The 22,748-nt window shown below is 44.3% G+C and overlaps 3 protein-coding genes across 6 annotated transcripts; 1 reads left to right on the top strand and 2 right to left on the bottom strand.

Moving 5' to 3' along the window:
- Positions 1–270: 270 nt before the first annotated feature.
- LOC129602670 (uncharacterized) lies at positions 271–3,994 on the bottom strand. Of its 2 annotated transcripts, XM_055501761.1 has the most exons (9): positions 3,504–3,994; positions 3,296–3,446; positions 2,122–2,567; positions 1,994–2,035; positions 1,761–1,896; positions 1,115–1,626; positions 832–873; positions 716–772; positions 271–611 (listed from the first exon to the last, which is right to left on the bottom strand). In XM_055501761.1, exons 2-9 carry the CDS (start codon positions 3,345–3,347, stop codon positions 354–356), a joined length of 1,545 nt encoding a protein of 514 aa, XP_055357736.1. In that variant the 5' UTR covers positions 3,348–3,446; positions 3,504–3,994; the 3' UTR covers positions 271–353. The 2 variants fall into 2 exon arrangements, with proteins under 2 accessions (XP_055357736.1, XP_055357735.1); XM_055501760.1 differs by having other exon boundaries at positions 3,296–3,994.
- A 412-nt stretch (positions 3,995–4,406) lies between these two features.
- Positions 4,407–7,788, bottom strand: LOC129602671 (uncharacterized). Of its 3 annotated transcripts, none has more exons than XM_055501763.1 (8): positions 7,373–7,788; positions 6,674–7,131; positions 6,563–6,601; positions 6,299–6,437; positions 5,670–6,106; positions 5,441–5,503; positions 5,295–5,378; positions 4,407–4,932 (listed from the first exon to the last, which is right to left on the bottom strand). In XM_055501763.1, exons 1-8 carry the CDS (start codon positions 7,377–7,379, stop codon positions 4,672–4,674), a joined length of 1,488 nt encoding a protein of 495 aa, XP_055357738.1. In that variant the 5' UTR covers positions 7,380–7,788; the 3' UTR covers positions 4,407–4,671. The 3 variants fall into 3 exon arrangements, 2 of the variants coding, with proteins under 2 accessions (XP_055357738.1, XP_055357737.1); XM_055501762.1 differs by having other exon boundaries at positions 7,465–7,788; XR_008692430.1 differs by having other exon boundaries at positions 4,792–4,932; positions 5,295–5,373; positions 7,465–7,788.
- Positions 7,789–9,341: 1,553 nt separating this feature from the next.
- LOC129602752 (uncharacterized) lies at positions 9,342–16,303 on the top strand. The gene is made up of 2 exons (XM_055501891.1): positions 9,342–10,165; positions 14,844–16,303. The coding sequence occupies exons 1-2, from the start codon at positions 9,805–9,807 to the stop codon at positions 15,422–15,424; spliced, it is 942 nt and encodes a 313-aa protein (XP_055357866.1). The 5' UTR covers positions 9,342–9,804; the 3' UTR covers positions 15,425–16,303.
- The last annotated feature ends 6,445 nt before the right edge of the window (positions 16,304–22,748 follow it).

Raw genomic sequence — 22,748 nt, 5'->3', positions numbered from 1 at the left:
ACGACATCAGGGACAAAAAATCGTTCGAGGGGATCAGCTGCAAGGTGCGGCATGTGGAAGGTAAGTAATGTGTCTGTACGGTTACAGACGTCTGTTGACAAGGTCGGAAATCTGTAGTGGTTCTAATTAGTGTCGCAACATTGACCACAGAGTGTTAACGGATGCCAACAGGTTCCAACAGGACGCCTGCGGGCGAGGGCAAAAATCTGTATCGATGTCTACAGGGTGTCATGGCCGGGACTACGGTATGTGTACAAACGGTTACGTTGGCTACTTGAAGGGAAAAAGCGTTCCAGTTTTTTTTTTCGGTACGAAAAACATTCCATATATTACCGCAAAACTGGGAGTGCTACTCATACTACATGAACTAATAACGTTCCGCGCCACGCGCACATAGGCAGTGCCAATAACAGCCAATCTATGGAGCGTCGTCCGGCGTGATTTATCCTTGTGTTCCTCTTGGTGGTCACCTCAAAGAAGTCCTCCTCCTCGATTTCCTTATCTTTGGCGACGGTCGGAGTCTTCTCCGCTTCCCACTTCTGTTTGATCTTCAAAAAGTATTCGTACCGTATTTTCAGCTCTTGTGTCCACGCTATTACAAACTCTCTTTCCTATAAAGTGCATCGCTAATTAGACCAAAGCAGCGCCCGGAAACGAAACAAGACCAGTATTGATCATAAACCGTGTAAAAGCCATAAAAAAACGGTCTTTGTACCATTTTCAGGCGTTCTTCTTTGATGCGGTCTTCGTCCTTTTTTGAATACGTCACCGGCTACATGGAGCGAATGAAATGCTCATTGAGCGAAGTCGACGGAGGAAGGCGACACTTACCAGTCGTGTAGATGGCGTCGTGATCGGTACCGACAAATCCCGCTACAATAAAAAATACATGTCGACATATGTTGCATGATGTTACTATATTGTGCGCATGTACATGTTTTCCCTGTTGTACGGAAGTGGATTGTTGTGTGTATCACTTATGGAGTCCATAGCATATTCTTATCTACCGATTGAGTAGGTTTGGTCATCTAGTGCGATTGTCGCGGTGCGACTTCCGCATAGCATTTCAAGGTCTTAGAAAACTGGGACTGGAACACTGTAATAATTGGCTTACCGTAGTTAACGTGCTGCCAACACCACCGAAACACCACTGGACCAGTTCGTTATAGGTTATCTGGTTGCACTTGTCAAACCGGCAGTACTTCACCATGCGCAGTCGGGGGATTATGGTTTTCTGTCCACCGTTCGGATTCTTCTTATCAAACCAGCCACCCAGAGAGGTAATGACCACGGTGCCGTCCGGATTGTAGTCGATGCCGGGGCCCACAAGGCGCTGGATCTCCGCATCCACCTGCAGACAGTTGTCCGGTTCGCCGCCCGGGTACACGCAGCCGCGGCTGATGACGTTGGTGCGACCGCCCCCGTTGGGGAACTGCTCCAACCAGGTGGCGCAGTAGCCTTGCTGGCGCAGGACCATCTTGTAGTTGTTGGGCGGCGGGTAGCGGTCGGGACAGTCGACCGTTTCCATGGCGGTCGGTACGTTGTAGCAGTTGTGCAGGTAGGCCGCGGTCCGGGCACCGTCGTCGGCGCAGGAGAAGCAGCGCAGAGCCTGTGCACCGTGGAGATCTAAGGCAGCACGGTCGGCAGTTAACGTAAAGTATGAGAAAACCTATTGGTTTCTGCTAGCGCAAATACGGCAGCAAGAAATACGTAATACGAGTACAGTACAGGTGCAATTGTACTACGTAGTAAGTACTTACCGAATGACCACAGCAGCGCAACGACCGCGTGCCATACTGAGGACAGCGAGCTTGACACGCCGACGCCCAGAAGCGTCGCAATGACTGGTATCATGTGAACACCAGGAAAGCTTTGTCTCACCGCTCCATCGGTAGCCTACAAATATAAGTCAGTCGAAGTTTCAACAAGTATCTTGTTTTTCGCTAGACGCTCTAGCGGGAGATTCAATTACACAGCGTGACAATCGGCTAACCTTAGCGTGCCCCAAAAACGCCGGTGGATCAAACTGCTCGTTCTGCAACAGCCAAAATTCCCTCATCGATAGTCGTCGATACCCGCTCAATGCACTGACCCGGGGTACGCTATCAGGTGACGACCTACATTTTTAAAGCACTGCTGCTCCAGCTTCTCCATCGTGATCGTATTGCAGAAGGCAGTACGGCAGAAGATGTAGTACTTGAGCGCCGGATGCTGGTTGTTCTCATCCCATTGCTGTTTGGTCTCCGTGTGCTCCTTGACACAGCCACTGGCATCCCCGGCGCCCGGATACGCGCCGCCCCGATCGAAGAAGCTGATGACTTCGCCGTCCTTCAGCACGCGTACCACGCTGGTATAGCAGTAGGGCTGCAGCGGCAGCACCAGCCCGTCATGGCTCCACGCGGCCTTCCCGCGGAACTGCTGCGTGGCGAAGCTGGCCACGTGCCGTTTGACGTCCTTCTTCAGGATCGTCACGTCCTTATCGCAAGCGACATTCTCCAGATGGGAACACACGTAGCAGGAGATGGCTGGCCAGCTGGTGTTCTGGTTGATGCCGTAGCTCCAGTGACCTACAACGTCACCACAATTAAGTACGGCTGCGGACTCCCAAGTCACCGCAAGAAAGAAATCCGGAAGTATATCCAAATTGGCCAGAAATAACGCCGCAGGTGATCGTTTTCGGACAATGGTCACCGTTTTTATTCTTAACTTGTTAACGATGGAGACGCTTAGTACTTAGGCGCTTAGTATTTTTGGCTCTGCAAAGTGAACTGCTGCGTTTCATGGGTCGAAAAATCCTGGACCTAACTGAAGTACCCTGTTTTACTGCTTCTTTCAAGCAGTGTTTCGGTTTATTTCTTGTAAAACTACGGCTGTTTTGAGTAAGTTATCGGTTAAGAGAGAAGATAGAGACCCGCGACGAAGAGAGACGATAGAGACCCGAGATCCGTGTCCCGAGAGAAGATAGACTTGGTTGTTTTTTAGTATTTAAATTTGAACTATCAAGTAGTGTACCATTGCTTGTAAAAGATTTTTTCTTTGGGTGGATACTGAAATAAAATTTTTAACAAGTATCGACTTTTAGGATGAGGATGCTACGCATCAACGAGTTTCGTCGTGCGGGCAGAAATGAATTTCTCAGCATTTGGATAGTGTGGGAAACAGGGTCCCCGTACGGATTTCAACCTTTGGAATTTGTCGACACGACGACAGTTTTGCGGATGGCAGCGCTTTGCATACATTAGTGCTGTCATCTACATTAGCGACCTTTACCTTATTTTAAAGTTAGCAGAATTACTTATGAAAAACTGAACAATGACGGCAAGTCCCACTCGTCCAGGTCGTACCATTTCCCAAAAACAAAATGGGGAGTTCCGATCCACGATGCGATAGTTCTTCGGTCTAAGGAGCCACGCGCGAATCAGCCTTCAATAATCCTGACGCCATAGCTGCATAGCATGCAAAAATGCACAGTGCGCGGAAGTCTACCACATTATTTTCCATACTCGTAGATCTTGCAGTTAACCGCCCAACGCACAGAGATTGGCTGCTTGTAGGAAACATCACAGCAATTATCCACGGGATAAATATGTGTGGCACTGGTATTTATCCCGTAGTGATAAACGCGCAAATACAAACATTTTCCTGCAAAACTTATTGAAAATAACAGTAATTTATAATATTATAATTATTATTACAAAACTTTATTAGAAATTTATTACTGTACTGCATATAAAACGTAAACAAACAAGAAACGTCAACATGCTTTTTGTCCGGCGATTATGTACAAGTCTACTTTGGTCACCAAGCAGGCAACGTTTCTGGCCGAATTTTTAGCACAACGCCTTCTTATGCAGATACTTATGCAACAACAACAATTCAACAGCAACAACATGCAGATGTTCGGTGTTAATTAAATCTTGGTCGTTTTGCAGTACATTAGTTTAAGCGCAGTGTCAATTGTAGCTTTATCGACAATATAAAATTCATAAAGGAATATGAATATCAGTTTTATTTTTGGAAATTTTTATTTAATGTTTTCTTTACGGGTGTACAAATGGTTCTAAGGTCTGAATTTTCAGCAACCTTAACGACCAATATCATCAGTACTCGTACAGATTCTGCAAAGTTTTACGGAGATTCTGGTGTCATCACAAGTCACGGTTACGGATTATGCAGCGACTTTAACGAAGCATGAGTGATATTGTGACTGCGATGATTTTCTAGTTCTAAATGAATACGGGCTCAATGCCTCAAATTCGTCTGAGCAAAGTGTGTTTTCAAAAAGATTGGAACAACATTTTTAGCGGCCCTCCAGACAAGCTTACAGTCTGAATTTCCTTTGCTCAGCTTCCGACCTGGCTCTCGAATCATACTACAACGCGGCGGAAAAGAATTTGACGCGCAAATTTCAAAATAAAATTTTTGCGGTGGATAACAATCCGCTGCTACATACTGCTCAACATGCTACAGCGAGCGACCAGGACCGCGATCAGCATTCAGCAAAAAACGACAAAACTGTACCGCGTTAAAGGACGGCAGTTCGACCTATCATACGTGCCAGCCCAAACAATCACAAAACTCAAAGCGCCTGCACTGCTACAGCAAATGGTAAAGAGCACAGAAGTCCGGTAACTTCCGGTAACGCAACCCACGCACTCTGCACAGAAACAATCACGGCAGTGCCTCTCCTAATCGGAATAAACTCAAGCAGCTCATGCATATGGGTAGTAGAAAAACGTCGAAGTTGATGATGATGCGCGTGGCGTGCGACTCTGTGTCCGCCTTGGTTTCATTGAATTCGAACTCCTTTAGGAATTCTTGGATACGGCGCTGTTGCTCCCATGCTGGTATATTGCTCTTTTCCAGTTTTCTCCTCTCGGCTTCCTCCGAAATCTTCTTGTCCCTTTTTCGATCTTTGTCCATTTCATCGTCCTAAATCAAAGCAGACGGTTGTTGCTTGTTTGTTCACAGTAAAGCCGTGCATTACAGGTACCTCAATAATTCTGAATAACTGGGTGCTTTTTTTACTAGACATTGTTAGAGCGGCATCCGCTCTCTATAGGATCGTTAGATAAAACATTTCGATACAATTTGCATGCTTTGCCGATAGCCTAGTGGTGCCTCTCTCGGCCTTAGAGTATGGAGTTTGTGGGTTCGACTCCCTCAATCGGCAGATTTATTCCGAAGTTCTATACGATCCTAGCACATCCCTTGCAACATGTTACACTATTCGTCGTAGATGTACATTCGTAGATAACTCGTAGATGTACGGATAATCAACTAAGTATTCTTACCCAGTTGAACCAAGGACGAATAGGCCAACCGTCATCGACATCATCGTCTTCCACAAAGTATTTATTCAAAGTGGGCTTCCTGGTCTTAACAAAGACTGTTACAGCGATAGTTATTGGCGGGAAGGATCTCTGTAGATGACACGTACCGGTATGGTGGGCATTGGGGTGGTCGGTGTGGATGGTGTGGTCATAACCGAGGAAAGATCGCGCTAAAAACGCAGTATGTGAGAGCAAAGTTAGCGGTGTACTTGGTCCTTACTCACAATTAATATCCATAGGAGAGCATCGTTTACAATTAATCGCACACACATGAAGAACAATTCATGGCATGAAATGGAACTGCACATGACTGATTTTCTTTATGGAGCAGCTTACCGTTGTTAGCGTCTTGTCGATGCACTCCGCCACAAACGCAGTGAAGGTCTCGGAGTTGCACCTGTCAGTCCGACAGTACTTGACCACCCGCAGACGCGGGCTCCATTGGGGTACACCGGGCTGGGGAGTGGGCGGCTCCATGTTCACTTCCAGACAGTTGTCCGGTTCCCCGCCGGGATACACGCAGCCGCGATTGATAAAATCCACGTAAGCGCCTTTGGTGGGCGTGGGCATCCGGTTCAGCCAGGTAGCGCAGTAGCCCTTCTGTAGCCAGACCATGTCGTAGCCGTTGGGCGGCGGATACCGATCCGGACAGTTGACCGTGCTCGGCAGCTCCTTGCCTTGGGCGAGCACGTTGTAACAGGGCAGCAGCTGACTGGCTGGTCGGCCGTCATCCGCGCAGGCGTAACACTGCAGCGCATCCGCACTACGCACCACTGTTATTGAAATCGAAATGCTGGTCTTTATGATGCACAAATTACGTAAGCAGCGAACCTGATTAATTTCTTCGCCTGTGCATGTGTGCCGTTGCCGTATTTTTATAAAATAAAATATAAAATTATATTTTTTTTTTAAAATAAAATATTAAGGGGTCAAAAGATTTTCTGCGTACTTAGATTTTCACTTACGAAAGCCTGCTAACCCGACGAGTACTGTGCATCGCCCTAGACTAAAGCCGCCAAGGGTGATTGATATTATAGTTAGACAGGAAAGCATCCGCCGATCACAGCTGACTGCAGCTCCATCCGAATTTTCAGCGTCCCGCTTCTGCAAAACTTACCATGATATGTTAAGACATATCGGATACATATCATCGACGTCATATTTCTCATATTTAGTAAGTTGGTTTTAGATGCTCAAAAATTACGTGCAATATACCCCGCTAACGCTACCTGGGCAAAGATCGTCTTAGGTGGATTGAAGTCCTCATCCTGGAAGCCCGGCAATACAGACACCGTTATCAGCTACCGGGTGTTAATGATTGAATCACACGCAGGCGTCACCTTGGCGAAGCACTGCCGGGTAAATTCGTCCTGGCCAATGTTATTACACAGGTTGGTACTGCAGAAGATGTAGTACTTGAGCGTAGGATACTGGTTGATGGCCTCCAATGGATTCTTGGTAGTCATCTCTTCTTTGATACAACCGGTAGGGGGTTTGTAGCCCGGCCATCCGCCGCTGCGGACTAAATAATTCAGTACAGCGCCATCTTTCTTGAACTGTAGGATGTACGTAAAGCAGTAGGGCTGCTGCGGCAGCACCAGGCCGTCCATTCCCCAGACTCGCGGACTGCGCATATACTCGGTGGCAAAGGAGCGTGTGTTTTGAGGGTCGTAACGCAGTAGGTTGAGATTTTGTCGACAAAAGGCGCTGTGATTTTCTTCAGCGGCCGAAATCTTCATGTCCGCGCAGGTGAAGCATTTTATCGGCGGGAATGTCGAATTCTGCTGTAAGGCGTGGCCTATAGCGTAAGGAACAACTTTTAACATCTGCCATCATCCTTAATATTGAGCTAAACATATAATCTTTTAACATTATCAGGTCCGCTTCGGCCATGCGCGGAGCGAGATAAAATGTTTGACAGTGCGTTCATGCACTTCGACTCAGGCAGATAAAAGATCTTAATGAAAAAGCTGATGAGAATCCAGGACAATAATATCGCGCTTCGCCGATTACGGTTTGGCTTTAGCTTACGGAATTACCAATCATGACCAGAAAACGATGTAACGTGTATGGAAAACCGGGACTGGAACAAAATAATGAGACATTTCACCCGAAATTCAAATTTACTCACATAAAATAAGCTGATGCAAGATTACAGCAGTTCTTCTGAACGAAATCATGATCTGCTTAAAAAACACACGGTTCACCAAGTTATAATATTATCATCTACTGCGCAATCCGTACAACCGAGAAAGGACCCCGGTAATACAAGATTTTGCAAAGTTCCCGTAGCTATCAGTACGTTCCGCACATATGGGACGTTAGCATAAGGTACAGTAAATCAAATACGTCAATACCATAATAATATTATGATATTGGCGTATAATTATGACGACGAATATTATTGGCCAGCATGAAATATAATGCGGCAGCAGCCACGAAGCCTTAGCGCAATTCTAATACGTCCATGAAGGCGTTTATGCAGATTACTGTGTTTACGCTCCTGTACGTACAGGAAACGAAACAGGAAAAGACGTTGTTGTCAACCTAGCAACCCAAGCTCAGGTAAGCAGCACGGGTCTAAACGTCAGCAGCTTGATGGCGACTGCCCTTCCTCATCCAAGTCAGACACCTAGCGTTGTTATGCTTAATGCTTTTTCGTGAGATACTGTACTGGTTACATGAAGGTAAAACAGTACTGTACTTATTTAACCGCCCCCAGTGAAGCAGTAAACATCAGACTGGCTGTTTTTGACTCTGGCAGCGTGTGTGTGTACTGTGCAGCCTGTGGATCATCTGAATCTCTGCTGTGTGTTTCAAATAGACTATAGAGCGTGTATTCACATTAACGACATGATCTTCGACTTCCGTAATTTCCTGCTCACTTTGGGCACTTTCTTTTCACAATTTCTGTTGCTTGCCTAATCAAACTCAGTTTGGTTTGATTATACTAATGATTTTTTTCTCTCGCTAAATATACCATCCCATGTTGTGTATTTTGTGTGACCTTTGCTGCGTATCATGATAAGTTTTTGGGATGTCAGAATATTTAATGCCTTGAGGGAACAGTGTCCCGTTGCACAAGGCAATAAATTAAATTAAATTAAATAGTACGGTGTATAGACAACGGCGTGTGTGTAATCAACGGTGGGAGACGAATGATCACCCCATTATGGCTAAACTGAAGCAAACCCAAGCAAGAGTTAATTAGCAAGTGCACGCGGGCAAGAACCAGCGAGCAAATCAAGCTGATGAAGAAGAACGCAGAAGCGTGGGGCAAGAAGCGCGGAAGGCGCGGAGCATTATACAGGAGCGTGAATTAATTAGCAAGCTCAGAACAAGCTGTAGCCAGATAATATATTCAAGGAAATTCTGACCGTGAGATGCGGTCGGTAAAATGTGGGAAAAATAATAAGGATTCTGGTCTTCATAACTCAATAACCAGGAAACAGTAGAGAGAGGCAATTAACACTCCTATTGGGGGTACAGTTTACTTTCTATCGCTTTAATATATGCACGTAGATCGACAATATGTCAAGGAACAACATCTATAAATTAAACTTCGAAAAAATCCGAAACATCGAGATCGGAAAAATAAAAGAGAAAGAAAACAACTGTAAACGCCATTACATTCAGCAAGCTCAGAAAATGTACCACCTGAACTTTTTTTTAATAAATCATACTAACCCGTGCTACCAATGCCGGTTCTGGCAAGGTTGGCTTTGGTGGTAGGAATTGATGGTCCGTTTCTTTTATCAAATAATTTATTGAAATTTACCCATATACCGTATTTAATACTCGTAGTTAATATACAGTAACACGCTACCAAATCTGTTTAATATTAAAACAGTGGTGGACGTTTTCAGTAAGTATCCAATTGCACATGACAGAAATGCGTCATACATCCAGCTGACACTGCGTCATACATCCAGCCTGGAATCTGGATGTATGACGCAGTTGGCACTGCTGCGTATTGCAAAACCGGCTCCAAAACGACACAAATAACCTATTTAGAAAGATCTACGAGAAACATCTGCAACACCCGGAAGATTGTATGTGCAGGAGAGTAGTACATGGTCAAAAGTGTTGCTGGTGCCTTTATTGCTTATTATTGTTTTGACGATCTGGTGGACAGTGAAGACGCTTTCCGTCAACTACAAAGTGATAAATCGACGACGGGTTCCTTACATGTTCTTTTATAAAGAGAGATTAGTCTATAAGTACCGTTGGCACGAATCCGTCATTGTGAATCATTGATTGCGGGTTTGACACCTAAAACAGTACTAACTGGTTTTGCGGCGGCCTGTTGATGTGCCGTAGTTGTAATTTTATTGTTGAACGCAGTAACGCAGTATCAGAAGGAAAACCATCCGCCGATGTTACTGAACATGTTACAGAGAGCGATGAAGACCGCGATCCGCAAAGAGCCATTGTGGTTACGTAACAATCTTAAACCGCTGGGATCCGGTGCATGGAGCACCCATACCGATTCTGTATATCCATTCAGCAGCATGTCATGCTCGCTCAAACACCATACCGACCCGTTATGTTCTCTGTACAATCACCCATAAATTTCACGCCAAGCAGCCGAGACGTTAAGGCAATGATGCAGCCATTATGCATTTCGTTCGCTGCTGCATTCCCAGCTGTTATACAAGTGGAAGTCGACTGGATAGTGGATAGCCAGTCTCTGTGTAGGTGTCGCAGCAACATAATCATGATCCTGCATTTCCGTATTCCGTTCACAACACCCTTCTCTCAGGGGACAGCATTCCGCATCAGCATCCTGTACGTCGTGGCCGGCGCACTGGCCACTTGCCTTCAGACTGCTGGTAATCAGACTACTTAATATTGTTATTGCAGTTATTATTATCGGGCTAAAGTAGCAACTCATTCCCAACAAATTATCTTGTTCAGCAATAATTATTATCGCTGCTTGGCTGCTTTGGATACAGATTTCCACATTCCTAATTTTTAAACATACTGTAAATTCCATACCTAAATCTAAACTGGGAGCGCGCTAGCGCGAGCAACACCTGTAGCTATTATACCTGTTTGAGGTTGTGTATCCGTTGGCTGATAAAATTAATCCATTAATTTATTTCCCAGGAAGTTAGTTTCGTACATTTTAATAATAATATTTACAAATGAAGTAGATTAACCCTTTCATCGTAATAATTAATTAGGTTAGTAAACTGTCATTAATTTTACTTTCGTATATTTTTGTATACCTTGTGATTAGTATGGTAAATGTTTGGCATTTATTTCGGCATATATATTCATCTTATTATTATATCTACAAGAAACAGCCTCGGCTTCGCCTCCGCGTTTCTTGTGGTCTCCATTCTCCAGTCTACGGCCGGTTTATTCAAATGGTTTCGATCAGCTATTTAGTTAACAGCTTATTCCTTCAGCGAAACAAAATGGTCTGAAAATAGCGCTAAAACGCAGATAGGATGAAAAGTGAATTTATGGCTTTTCTGCACTCAGACGCATTCACGTTGACTGAGAGGGGAATTTTTGTTAAGTTTTCCATCCCGACTCTTACTCTACCAGGTACTAAATTTCAACCTAGGGTAAGGAATGCTTGCAATGGATTCTGGTGGTAGTTGGGTCACTCAACCACCTAGCGGGCTTCGTGTGCTGGACAGTAATGGAACTTTGGTTAACTGCTCACCTTGCGGGCTGTAAGCTATGGACAGTAACGATACTTCGGTCACTCATTCATCTTACGGGCTGTGTGCTCTGGACAGTAACGATACTTCGGTCACTATTCATCTTACGGGCTGTGTGCTCTGGACAGTAACGATACTTCGGTCACTATTCATCTTACGGGCTGTGTGCTCTGGACAGTAACGATACTTCGGTCATTCATTGACGTACCGGGGTGTGTGCTCTGGACAGTAACGATACTTTGGTCACTCATTGACGTAGCGGGCTGTGTGCTCTGGACAGGAACGATACTTCGGTCACTATTCATCTTACGGGCTGTGTGCTCTGGACAGTAACGATACTTCGGTCACTCATTGACGTAGCGGGCTGTGTGCTCTAGACAGTAACGATACTTCGGTCACTCATTGACGTAGCGGGCTGTGTGCTCTGGACAGGAACGATACTTCGGTCACTCATTGACGTAGCGGGCTGTGTGCTCTGGACAGTAACGATACTTCGGTCACTCATTGACGTAGCGGGCTGTGTGCTCTGGACAGGAACGATACTTCGGTCACTATTCATCTTACGGGCTGTGTGCTCTGGACAGTAACGATACTTCGGTCACTCATTGACGTAGCGGGCTGTGTGCTATGGATAGTAACGATACTTCGGTCACTCATTCATCTTACGGGCTGTGTGCTCTGGACAGTAACGATACTTCGGTCACTCATTGACGTAGCGGGCTGTGTGCTCTGGACAGTAACGATACTTCGGTCACTCATTGACGTAGCGGGCTGTGTGCTCTGGACAGTAACGATACTTCGGTCACTCATTCATCTTACGGGCTGTGTGCTCTGGACAGTAACGATACTTCGGTCACTCATTGACGTAGCGGGCTGTGTGCTATGGACAGTAACGATACTTCGGTCACTCATTCATCTTACGGGCTGTGTGCTCTGGACAGTAACGATACTTCGGTCACTCATTGACGTAGCGGGCTGTGTGCTATGGACAGTAACGATACTTCGGTCACTCATTCATCTTACGAGCTGTGTGCTCAGGACAGTAACGATACTTCGGTCACTCGTTCACCTAACGGGCTGTGTGCTCTGGACAGGAACGGTACTTCGGTCACTCGTTCACCTAACGGGCTGTGTGCTCTGGACAGTAACGATACTTCGGTCACTCATTGACGTAGCGGGCTGTGTGCTCTGGACAGGAACGATACTTCGGTCACTCATTGACGTAGCGGGCTGTGTGCTCTGGACAGGAACGATACTTCGGTCACTCATTCACCTAGCGGGCTGTGTGCTCTGGACAGGAACGATACTTCGGTCACTCGTTCACCTAACGGGCTGTGTGCTCTGGACAGTAACGATACTTCGGTCACTCATTGACGTAGCGGGCTGTGTGCTCTGGACAGGAACGATACTTCGGTCACTCATTGACGTAGCGGGCTGTGTGCTCTGGACAGGAACGATACTTCGGTCACTCATTGACGTAGCGGGCTGTGTGCTCTGGACAGGAACGATACTTCGGTCACTCATTGACGTAGCGGGCTGTGTGCTCTGGACAGGAACGATACTTCGGTCACTCATTGACGTAGCGGGCTGTGTGCTCTGGACAGTAACGATACTTCGGTCACTCATTGACGTAGCGGGCTGTGTGCTCTGGACAGGAACGATACTTCGGTCACTCATTGACGTAGCGGGCTGTGTGCTCTGGACAGGAACGATACTTCGGTCACTCATTGACGTAGCGGGCTGTGTGCTCTGGACAGGAACGATACTTCGGTCACTCGTTCACCTAACGGGCTGTGTGCTCTGGACAGGAACGGTACTTCGGTCACTCGTTCACCTAACGGGCTGTGTGCTCTGGACAGTAACGATACTTCGGTCACTCATTGACGTAGCGGGCTGTGTGCTCTGGACAGGAACGATACTTCGGTCACTCATTGACGTAGCGGGCTGTGTGCTCTGGACAGTAACGATACTTCGGTCACTCATTGACGTAGCGGGCTGTGTGCTCTGGACAGTAACGATACTTCGGTCACTCATTGACGTAGCGGGCTGTGTGCTCTGGACAGTAACGATACTTCGGTCACTCATTGACGTAGCGGGCTGTGTGCTCTGGACAGGAACGATACTTCGGTCACTCATTGACGTAGCGGGCTGTGTGCTCTGGACAGGAACGATACTTCGGTCACTCATTGACGTAGCGGGCTGTGTGCTCTGGACAGTGAACGATACTTCGGTCACTCATTGATCTTAGCGGGCTGTGTGCTCTGGACAGGAACGATACTTCGGTCACTCATTGACGTAGCGGGCTGTGTGCTCTGGACAGGAACGATACTTCGGTCACTCATTGACGTAGCGGGCTGTGTGCTCTGGACAGGAACGATACTTCGGTCACTCATTGACGTAGCGGGCTGTGTGCTCTGGACAGGAACGATAATTCGGTCACTCATTGACGTAGCGGGCTGTGTGCTCTGGACAGGAACGATACTTCGGTCACTCATTGACGTAGCGGGCTGTGTGCTCTGGACAGGAACGGTACTTCGGTCACTCGTTCACCTAACGGGCTGTGTGCTCTGGACAGGAACGGTACTTCGGTCACTCGTTCACCTAACGGGCTGTGTGCTCTGGACAGTAACGATACTTCGGTCACTCGTTCACCTAACGAGCTGTGTGCTCGGGACAGTAACGGTACTTCGGTTATTCGTTTACCTAGCGCGCTCTGTGAAAGGCCGTCTGGCCGGGTTTTGGAATCGGGGCAATCAGATTATGGAAATGGTTTTTGCTGATGCCGTACGGGAAAGCTGCGTTCGTGTTTCCCGTTCTTTTTTTGTGGTAATAAAGATTTAGAATGTAGATACCGTATTATTCCGTATTATACGGAATAATTTACGCACCGTATGTGCTGATTAAGTAATCACTGTCCTTACTTTGCTCGGAGTGCAGTGAAGGGTCAGCCCGTTTGAACGATTACTATGGTCAGTTTTTTTAGCGCTTTAAATTGATAACGATTTTTTAAACGAAGCCGTCCACTTTAAGTAGCATCGTTTGTGTTACTGCTAACTGGCTTTTCTAGTTTTGTAGGAGTAAAAGTTTAAACCTTTTTATTTTGCTGAGCTAAAAAGGTACCAGTTTAAATTTTTTATTTGGTTTAAATTTTGATTTGAATTTTTGGTACTGATTGTTTGCTCCAAGCAACCGGACTCTGAAATTGTTTTCAAGGTCACCTTGAGCTTTCAGCTCTACCGGCACCGGGGTCTGTGCACGGGAGCCGGAGCGGATAATTACCAAAACAAAATTGTAATGGAGTTATACTATGTCTTAGCAACGGCAACGGTATCTGCGAATACCAGCTGCAGATGGTCAGTCGAGTTGTGTACGAGCAGCAATAAACAACAGCGTATTTGGCAATACGTGACAAAAATGCATGTGACACAGTTTCCAGACATGCTGAATCGAATGGCGTTTGCAGTTTTTCGATTAATTTTTTGGTTTGTTCTGACCAGATCGTACGGGGTTTTCCGTTGTAATATAGATCTTTACCTTGATAGTACGTACATGTATAAAGTCACTGTTAAGCTACTCGTACCTTATTAATAGACATTGTTGTTTGAATTGGATCAAATATGGCGTTTTTGCCATGCGAATAATAACAGCTGTATCAGTCTGCATGCATCTGTATTTGTAATGGTTTTTACGTAGAAATACTGCACCTACTTTATATGATGGGGATAATTTTCTACCATCTTATAAGTATACTCATACGCTGGCTAAGGAATTATGTCGTTAGCTTAATTTATTGCCGCTTATAAATAAATTGATTAAATTATTTGGCACTTGATAGTATACACGTTCGTCTTCCTGTACGAAGCCGTGTACGATTGGCGCGGGAACCTCGTTCTGGCGCGACTGCCGCTGGGCCTGCTCACCGGCCTGTGCTACACGGGCACCGCGTATCTCCTGCGTCAGACCAGCCGCCACCTGGCCCGTTCGCCATACCACACGCTGTCGCACAGCCACGTCCGCCGGTTACAATCCCTGTGCGCGACCAACATGGCGACGTCGCTCCTCCTGCTGGCCATGTCCGCCTACCTGCTCATCCCGCTGTCCGAATTCATCCAGGGTCCCCAGCTGGACACCATCCCCGCACCTTCGACCGGCCATACGAGAGAGAAGGCATTCGATCTGGCCAGCAACGCCCTCGGGGTGCTGCTGGTGCACGCCGGGGTGGGATTCCTAGCGGCCGGGATGCTGTTGGTCAGTGGGTGCACGCTATGCCGCTGTCCGTTGCCGCCGCCGGTCGTCCTGCCGTCCGCCCCGATGATGCCGGCCTCGGACGGGAATAATCAGGAAATCGCCCGAGACTCGGATTGTGCCACGGAGCCGGCAGTTTACTGCGAGTCAGAAGAGTTTTCATGCGTATAACAGCCGGACAAGGGATTCCCTACGCTCTTTGATGCACAGTGTGATGGTGTGCTTATGTAAATACTTCGGATTCTCAAAATAATGTTACACGTACATGTACATTCTAACGTAACATGTACAATACATGTACATGTACATATACAATACATGCGCACATAGTACATGTACATATTATAGTACATGCACATATAAATGCACATGTATTTACTTCATTGCGCTTACATGTTTTATTACGCAATGTGGAAATTGTTGGATTGGTACCGGACACCAGAGACACGATCTTCTTCCGCGTTGTTTCACATATCGAAAACTTTTCAAAAACTAAAAGTACGTAATAACAATTGTTTTTATATATAACAAGCTTGTACAGATACAGCGAAATTAGTACAAAATTTTCCAGGTTTCCAATGTGGAACAACGCAGAGAATACCCTGTCCCTTGTGTCTGGTATGCGTATCCGTAGTGCGAAAGAGCGCGAAATGCGATAAACGACGAAGTGCATATTCATAATTATACCGTGACTTTGGACGTTGCCGCTCTACATTAGTGCAGACAGACTTATAAGGAACTCAGTAATTGTTAGTCCTTATGTCATGTCGTTGTTGATGCTGTTGATGTTGTTGCTATGTTGCCACAACAGACTGACAATGGTAAAGATATCGCAGCTATCCTAGCAACTTAAATTGCACGCTAATTCGGATGAAATGTTCTGCATGGTGATCAGGCCGCCTGTTTCCGTAATCGGCTGAAGCTGTGTAATCAGTACAAATGTCGTGTACTTTTATACTTTATAGCAACCTGTGACTGTATAATATTTCGCCAGTCTCAATATAAAATTAATAGAGCTTTTGCTGTTGTGCCTAATAGTACTCAAGTTGTATTACATATGATTCTTAATATGATTGTATTACATGTTTCTTATTAATAATTAAAGGTTAATTCGCCCTGACGATAGACGGCAGTCAAGTCAAGGAGTAGCAAAGGTCTTCTAGTACATACTGTACTGCTACGTTTAACGTTAAAATAAATTTTAAATATTTCTGTCTGTCGTTTTGATATTTACGTTGTACATTTTTAGTGTAAAATTCTGTAGCAAACCCAACGACATCAAAAACAGAATCTTTTAACAAGTCAGGAAGGGGCCAAAGGGTGATTAAGGGGTGGGTTAACGGTCATTTTTAGGACTCCGATAACTACCTCTCCAGAAATTGACTCAACCAACATTTGTCCTAAGAAATTTTTGAAAACTGTCGAGTGTGCCAAAATGTCTTTTACGAGTTAGCAAAACCACCTTGCGCGGGCAGTGTTCGAGGCAGTCTTGAAATTAGATGTATCCTTCATAGGTTTGTAAGGTAAAAGTACCAAGTAAAAAATGTGATAACCGTAATCAACGCACTGGTCGTTTTGAACAAGATGTGAATGTTCATACAGAAATTAGGAAGGGTCCATTAAAAAGCCACGGTATCACTTTGGGCTTCTTAGCATCCAACAATTTCTAAAACATTATTGCATAAACATGGTTATTTCATATTAAGCAGAGCGATTTTGTGAAATAAATGAAAATAAAACTTTGGTTTCCAGAACATAAATTTCTTGCCTGGAATCGTGACCTGGAAAGATACTATAGACCGACAGCTATCACTCAAAAATGGAATAAAGATTTTATACTAAACTCCACCGGCTTACCCAGTGCTAATCTGTAACCCGAACAGGGGTTGTTTGGGCCTGTCAAACTCCCCTGTTCGGGACCAGAAACCAAGTCCGAGGTGCCATTGTGCGGGCCAGAGAGCTCAGGCCTACCGGCAAACGGGCGGAAGGCCTATTTGTAGACCCACTCTGAGCAAGTTCTGGTTCCGCCTGGGCCTATCGAAACACGATATGCAACGGCGTTCGGGCCCAGTCCAAACATTAAATTTATTTAGAATTTCAGTTGCTTTTTTATTTTGTATTTTACTTAAATCCAGCTTTACATGACTTAGAAGCTTTATTATTAAGTGACATAATAGGCTTTATTAATATTTATTGTAGCGCATCACATGCACTGATCACAAGTCTGCATTAATCACGGCATAAACATGGAAAAACAGGATGCACAGCGGTTATATGTACATTCATTTCTCAATATTTCGGCTCAATAATTTCGTAGTTAACATCCGCATCAGCTTTGCTCGAAGGCACATCCGACTTGATGGCATACAACTTCTCTCCCAAGTTCTTCTCCTCGGAAATATTTCGCAGCTTTAGTGGGTTCATGCGCGTGCTGGCAGCGGGCAGGCGTTCGGGAAAAATTTTCATCGGAAAGGGAGAATTTATGCGCAAGATCCTGAAATTAAAATATATTTATTAGTCCACTTATTAGTAATAAAATAATGGTTTTATAATAATAAAATAATGATAATAATAATAATAATAATGATAACAATAATAATAAAATAATGATGTAATAAAATAATGATTTTATTACCTTTAATCAATAATTTATTGCATTTTGAAATTAATGAAATTGGACTACAAACAATTTGGATTTTCTTCGCAAACGAAAACTTCACACCCACAATACAATACAGGTTCGACAATAATTAATTATTTAAAACTTAAAACAAGGGTAATAACGTGTCGCATCAGTAAAACGTTAGTAAAAAGAATTCCCAACGCAAATAAAATATACAGTATCTGTGCTGTTTGCATACTGATATTAATACTCAACACAGACAACACTGTATTCGAAGTACTTTTAACGCACGCACGCACCTGCATGGGATCATCTTGTTTTCTAATTTTCTAATATTTCCCATGTTCCGAACTTCCATGCTTGATCCTAAACCATGGGAGGCTTCGACAAGTTTGGATCTTCAGTGGAAAGGGTTTGACAATCAGTGAACTGACGCAAGTCGAGAGCTGGCAAAACCCACTAACCGTTGCAACAGCAAAGGCTTAACTCACACAATCACAGCGCAAAACAGCAATCTTAACCATTTCCCAGGAGCAATCGTTATAAGTTTCATATATACAAAATGCCTTCGTGATTACAACAATTCCGTAAAGCAAAACAGAGGTCTGAGAAAAATCAAGTTGGGAACTTGGGAGAAGAGCAGTTTATAATTTATTGCTATAAGTTTGCAATTTGCAGAAACAATCACTACCAGCACTAACACGCTACACTGATGTGTAATAAGTACAGTATGGTGCGTCTACACTGCAGCAACGGTAGCACCGCCTCCAAGCGCGGGAAAAGCAAACTACCCCGGCAGGCAGTTCCAAATCGTCCATCAAAATGTTTCAGTACATTGTATTGTAATAATATTTATTTAATTACTTGCTGAATAATTTTGTTGATGTAATTTTGTTAGCTTTTAACTTGGAATTTGTGTAATTATTTCGCATTTATACTTTTCGAATTAATAGTGTAATATTATATTATTAATTATTATTACGGAGCTCTAGGTACGGACCGGATATACGTGCGTAGTACGCACATTCCATACAATATACATGTACTTACATACCTGCTGCCGGTTAATTATCATGACTTGTAATTTAATAGGAATTTTGTAACGGACACCGCTAGATTTTGTTGGCTACCTGAATAAGATTACTCAAATAAAGAAGATTAATTTGTGGGCCAGAAATATGATTTTCTGGGCCAGAATATTTCAGCACTACGCTGGGCAAGTTCTTCCCACGAATCTGAACCAGATCTGGCCCACAATACGTTGGCCCGGAAATGCCATTATCCTGGAACAGAAAATGCTCCGGATAGGCCAGAGTGTTTCGTGCCCCGATCGGGCTTGATTTCGTTTCTAGAAATTGCACTGGGTAGGCAGCTGAATTTTAGTTACTGCCCCAACTTGGCTGTATAATATCGTGTAATAAAATGTTCACTGCAAGTGCACACAGTAAAAAATTTCTTTCTATAATGAATATAATATAATTTCTATATAATAATAATAATTTCTATAATAATAATAATAATTTCTATATAATAATAATAATTTCTATATATATAATAATAATTTCTATATATTTCTCTATAATATAATTTCTATATGCTGCTTTGATTACGTACATTACGCATACGTTCCATGCATCTGCATAGTCTGTACGTATAGATATTTTATGCGTCAAATCGTCACTGAATCGCTTAATGTACTTACTTACATTACGTTTGCATGTTTAAATTTACATTAATACGTACGTTTAATTTACGTTTAAATTAGGGTAAGTAATTTTACGATACAGTTATTGTTTGTAGTATATGCGTTACGTTGTGCGATCTCCTGTACAACATGAAAAAATTAATAATAATTCTAAGAAGCAAGTTTATTGTAATTTAACATCAATTAGTAGCATGACGATAATAGTAATATTAGGGGCAAAACTAAGCGTGTTCCACGGTTTCCCTGTATTGCTGCCGTCACCCGCCTGGAGTGTGACGTTACGGCAGTACATATGGTTAACTCTGGCGCGGTACATAAGCGCTATGCTTAGCCACAACGTAAAACTCCAGCCGGGTGACGGCAGCAGTACAGGGGAACCGTGAAACACGTTTAGTTGTGCCCCCTATATATCTTAATTTATCGACGATTGCGATGCAGTACTCTGTACATACGTACTGTACTGGCTGCACACGACAGTAATATATTGTTACCCGCGAGAACTGTAACCGGTTCGTTGAGCTTGCTTTAATTTCTTTCGAAACAGTTATCGGCAATTACCGTAATAACATTCGGATGATTTCAACTAGGTACGGACCACTGCGATGAGAGCATAAATTATTATCGTGGACTTACGTAGTTGCTGTCTCATGAGTTTGTACTAATATTCCGGTTAACTTTATAAGACTCTATAAATGTTCCCACGAGCGAGGCCAGCGCTTATCCATACCATCGAGACTCCCGGTTAGGATGACGTTTCGCCGAAGACGGACACGCCCACCCCGGATGCCGAGACTTAACTGCGGCCGGAGCTGATGCCCTGCTGACCAGGGGGGAGAGTGGTTGCACGTGTCAGCCACCACGGCTGCATAGTCAGCCACCAGAGCGGCTTTTGAATGGTTTCCCAACCGCCATCCGGAGGGACACAACAGATATCCCCTGCGTTGCATGAGGGATGTTGTCAGAGACCGCTCACTCGAGGCGGTAGATACCTCTTGTGGCTTGCTCTGTCGCCCGCACGCAGATGGCAACGCCACTCGTGCCGCGCTATTACGCTGATTACTCAGCGTATACTTTGTCTACGCTGACCAATCAGCGTTCCTGTTGCACTCGTGGGGCGGGGCGTAGCCCAGCGCTTACGAGCGATTGAATCGCTCGTAAGCGCTGCCTCATGCTTTGCGGCCTCAGCTGATACGCAGCTGCAGCACGCCGCTCATTATCACGATTTTCACTGAGCTCGCTGGCAGCTACTTTTTTCCATCAGCTTTTCCGCATTGGTTTTTCTGTTGGTTTTGTGGTTGCTTTATTGATACTCAATAAAGGTGATTGCTCCCTTTTCTTCCCTGCTTCGGTGTTGTTCTGACAATGTCTTTTACAAAGATGGAACCGGCATCGCTTAAGCAATTGTGCGCCCAGGCAGCTGGTTGACAGGGGCCGCAACTGGAGGGATGACAGCATTGTATGAATTAACCTTCGAAATCCATCCAATGCTGCCATGGCCCCAGCTGCGGCTCTTCTTGCTAGCTTCTTCAGCTGCCGTATATGTAAATACACACCAGTTAAGCTCAGCAATCTATCCAACCACCGAGATGATTTTCTAAAACAAGTTAATTATAAGGTTGCAAATTCAAATCACCAGACGATCGGTCTTTAAGTCAAAGAAAATCAAATTGACATGCAAGAGCTGTTGGGCATTGCTTACGGTTCACGGCAAATATCGATCGAAGTATGGATGAAATAAATACAGCAAATGCACTTTTGTTTATTAGTTCCATTATTATAGAAAGCAGTTATCTTTTCCAACCCACTGCTTAAAAAATTGTGCTAGTTTTTATAATTGATATCTTCTGAGCGATGCCCGGTACCGACATAACGTCGTACGGAATGATATTTTACTAGTCCCATCTCATGTTAACTGGGACAAATTTCTTTATTTGAGTGTTTTTTATGGCGCGAAGCTCGCCAAGGTACACAATGCGATTAAAGTAAAATACTTCACTAGTTACAACAAATTAACCGTTTAATGCGAGTAACCGTGTTTATGTCCAGCACGCTATTAAAACTGCTGTAAACTGAAAATGAGATAATAGATAGCGTCAAATAAGATGATAGATAGCGTCGAATGAGGTGAACGAATCAGATGAGGTGAGAGTTTTTCGCGAGATGAAATTTTTCTGGCCGTGGAACTGTGTGTACGTGGCAAAGCGGCCCTGGGAACATTCTGCTATGAATTCAACCATGTTTGCCAACTGCCAAGATACGTGAGCTCGCTGTACGTTAACGTCATTTAACGCTTAGGCGTTAATTTCTTTAATGTATGTTTATTATTATTGTTTAGTATTATAATATCGCGCCAGCGCGCTCTAGCGCGCTTCCAGTCGCGCCGGGTCGCCCTAGCGCGTTCACATTTCAGTTTTAGGCATGGAACTTATATTTAAAAAATTGGGATGTAGAAATCTGTGGCCCGTTTTTGGAAAATATTTCGTATAATATCATTTGAAAACGGGAAAATGGTATATTATAGAGGTATTGGCCCACTGGGCGCGGCCAGCTTTCGGGATTAAAATGTTTCGAAATTTTTTCGAAGTTTTCGAATTTTTTAATTTGTTGCGAAAGGTCGGAAATCTGAGGAATCTGAGAAATTTTAAAAGTTTCTAGAAATTTTAGAGCATTTTAGGAAACGTTTATAGAGGTAGAAATATGTCGCTAATTTGGAGAAACTTCCTGAACTATCGTCCCAAGCATTTAACTAAGCTGCTTTTAATTTTAATTTAAGTTTTGGCGTCGCTAGCCCTTCATGTATTAAGTTTTTGCGAGAATTGGGCAGACGGTTAAAAGATGCTTCGGGAGAACCGGAACGACGCTCTTACGAGTTTCTGTTACAGCGTGTTAGTATTGAAATACAGCGGTGGAATGCGCTGTCTGTGACTTCAACCGTACCGTGTTCTGATGGTTTTAACGCTGTTTACTTTGTTTTATGATGTTGATGTTTAAAATTTCCGAACGATAAGCAAACCAATAAATTCTGACAGATTTTAATTTGTCAAAAACTTTGCTGATGCTATATCTGTAGCAGTCCAGCACGACAACGTCGATCACTCAACTGTGCTTGAAAAACTGATAAAGCTTCGGCTGATGTTGTTAAATTGATTAATAGTTACTTGTCTGAT

This window comes from Paramacrobiotus metropolitanus, unplaced genomic scaffold (assembly GCF_019649055.1).
Source record: "Paramacrobiotus metropolitanus isolate TYO unplaced genomic scaffold, Prichtersi_v1.0 Parri_scaffold0000004, whole genome shotgun sequence".
Classification (NCBI taxonomy): Eukaryota; Metazoa; Tardigrada; class Eutardigrada; order Parachela; family Macrobiotidae; genus Paramacrobiotus; species Paramacrobiotus metropolitanus.
Note: the sequence above shows the minus strand (reverse complement) of the source record. Positions and strands in the feature narration are given on the sequence as shown.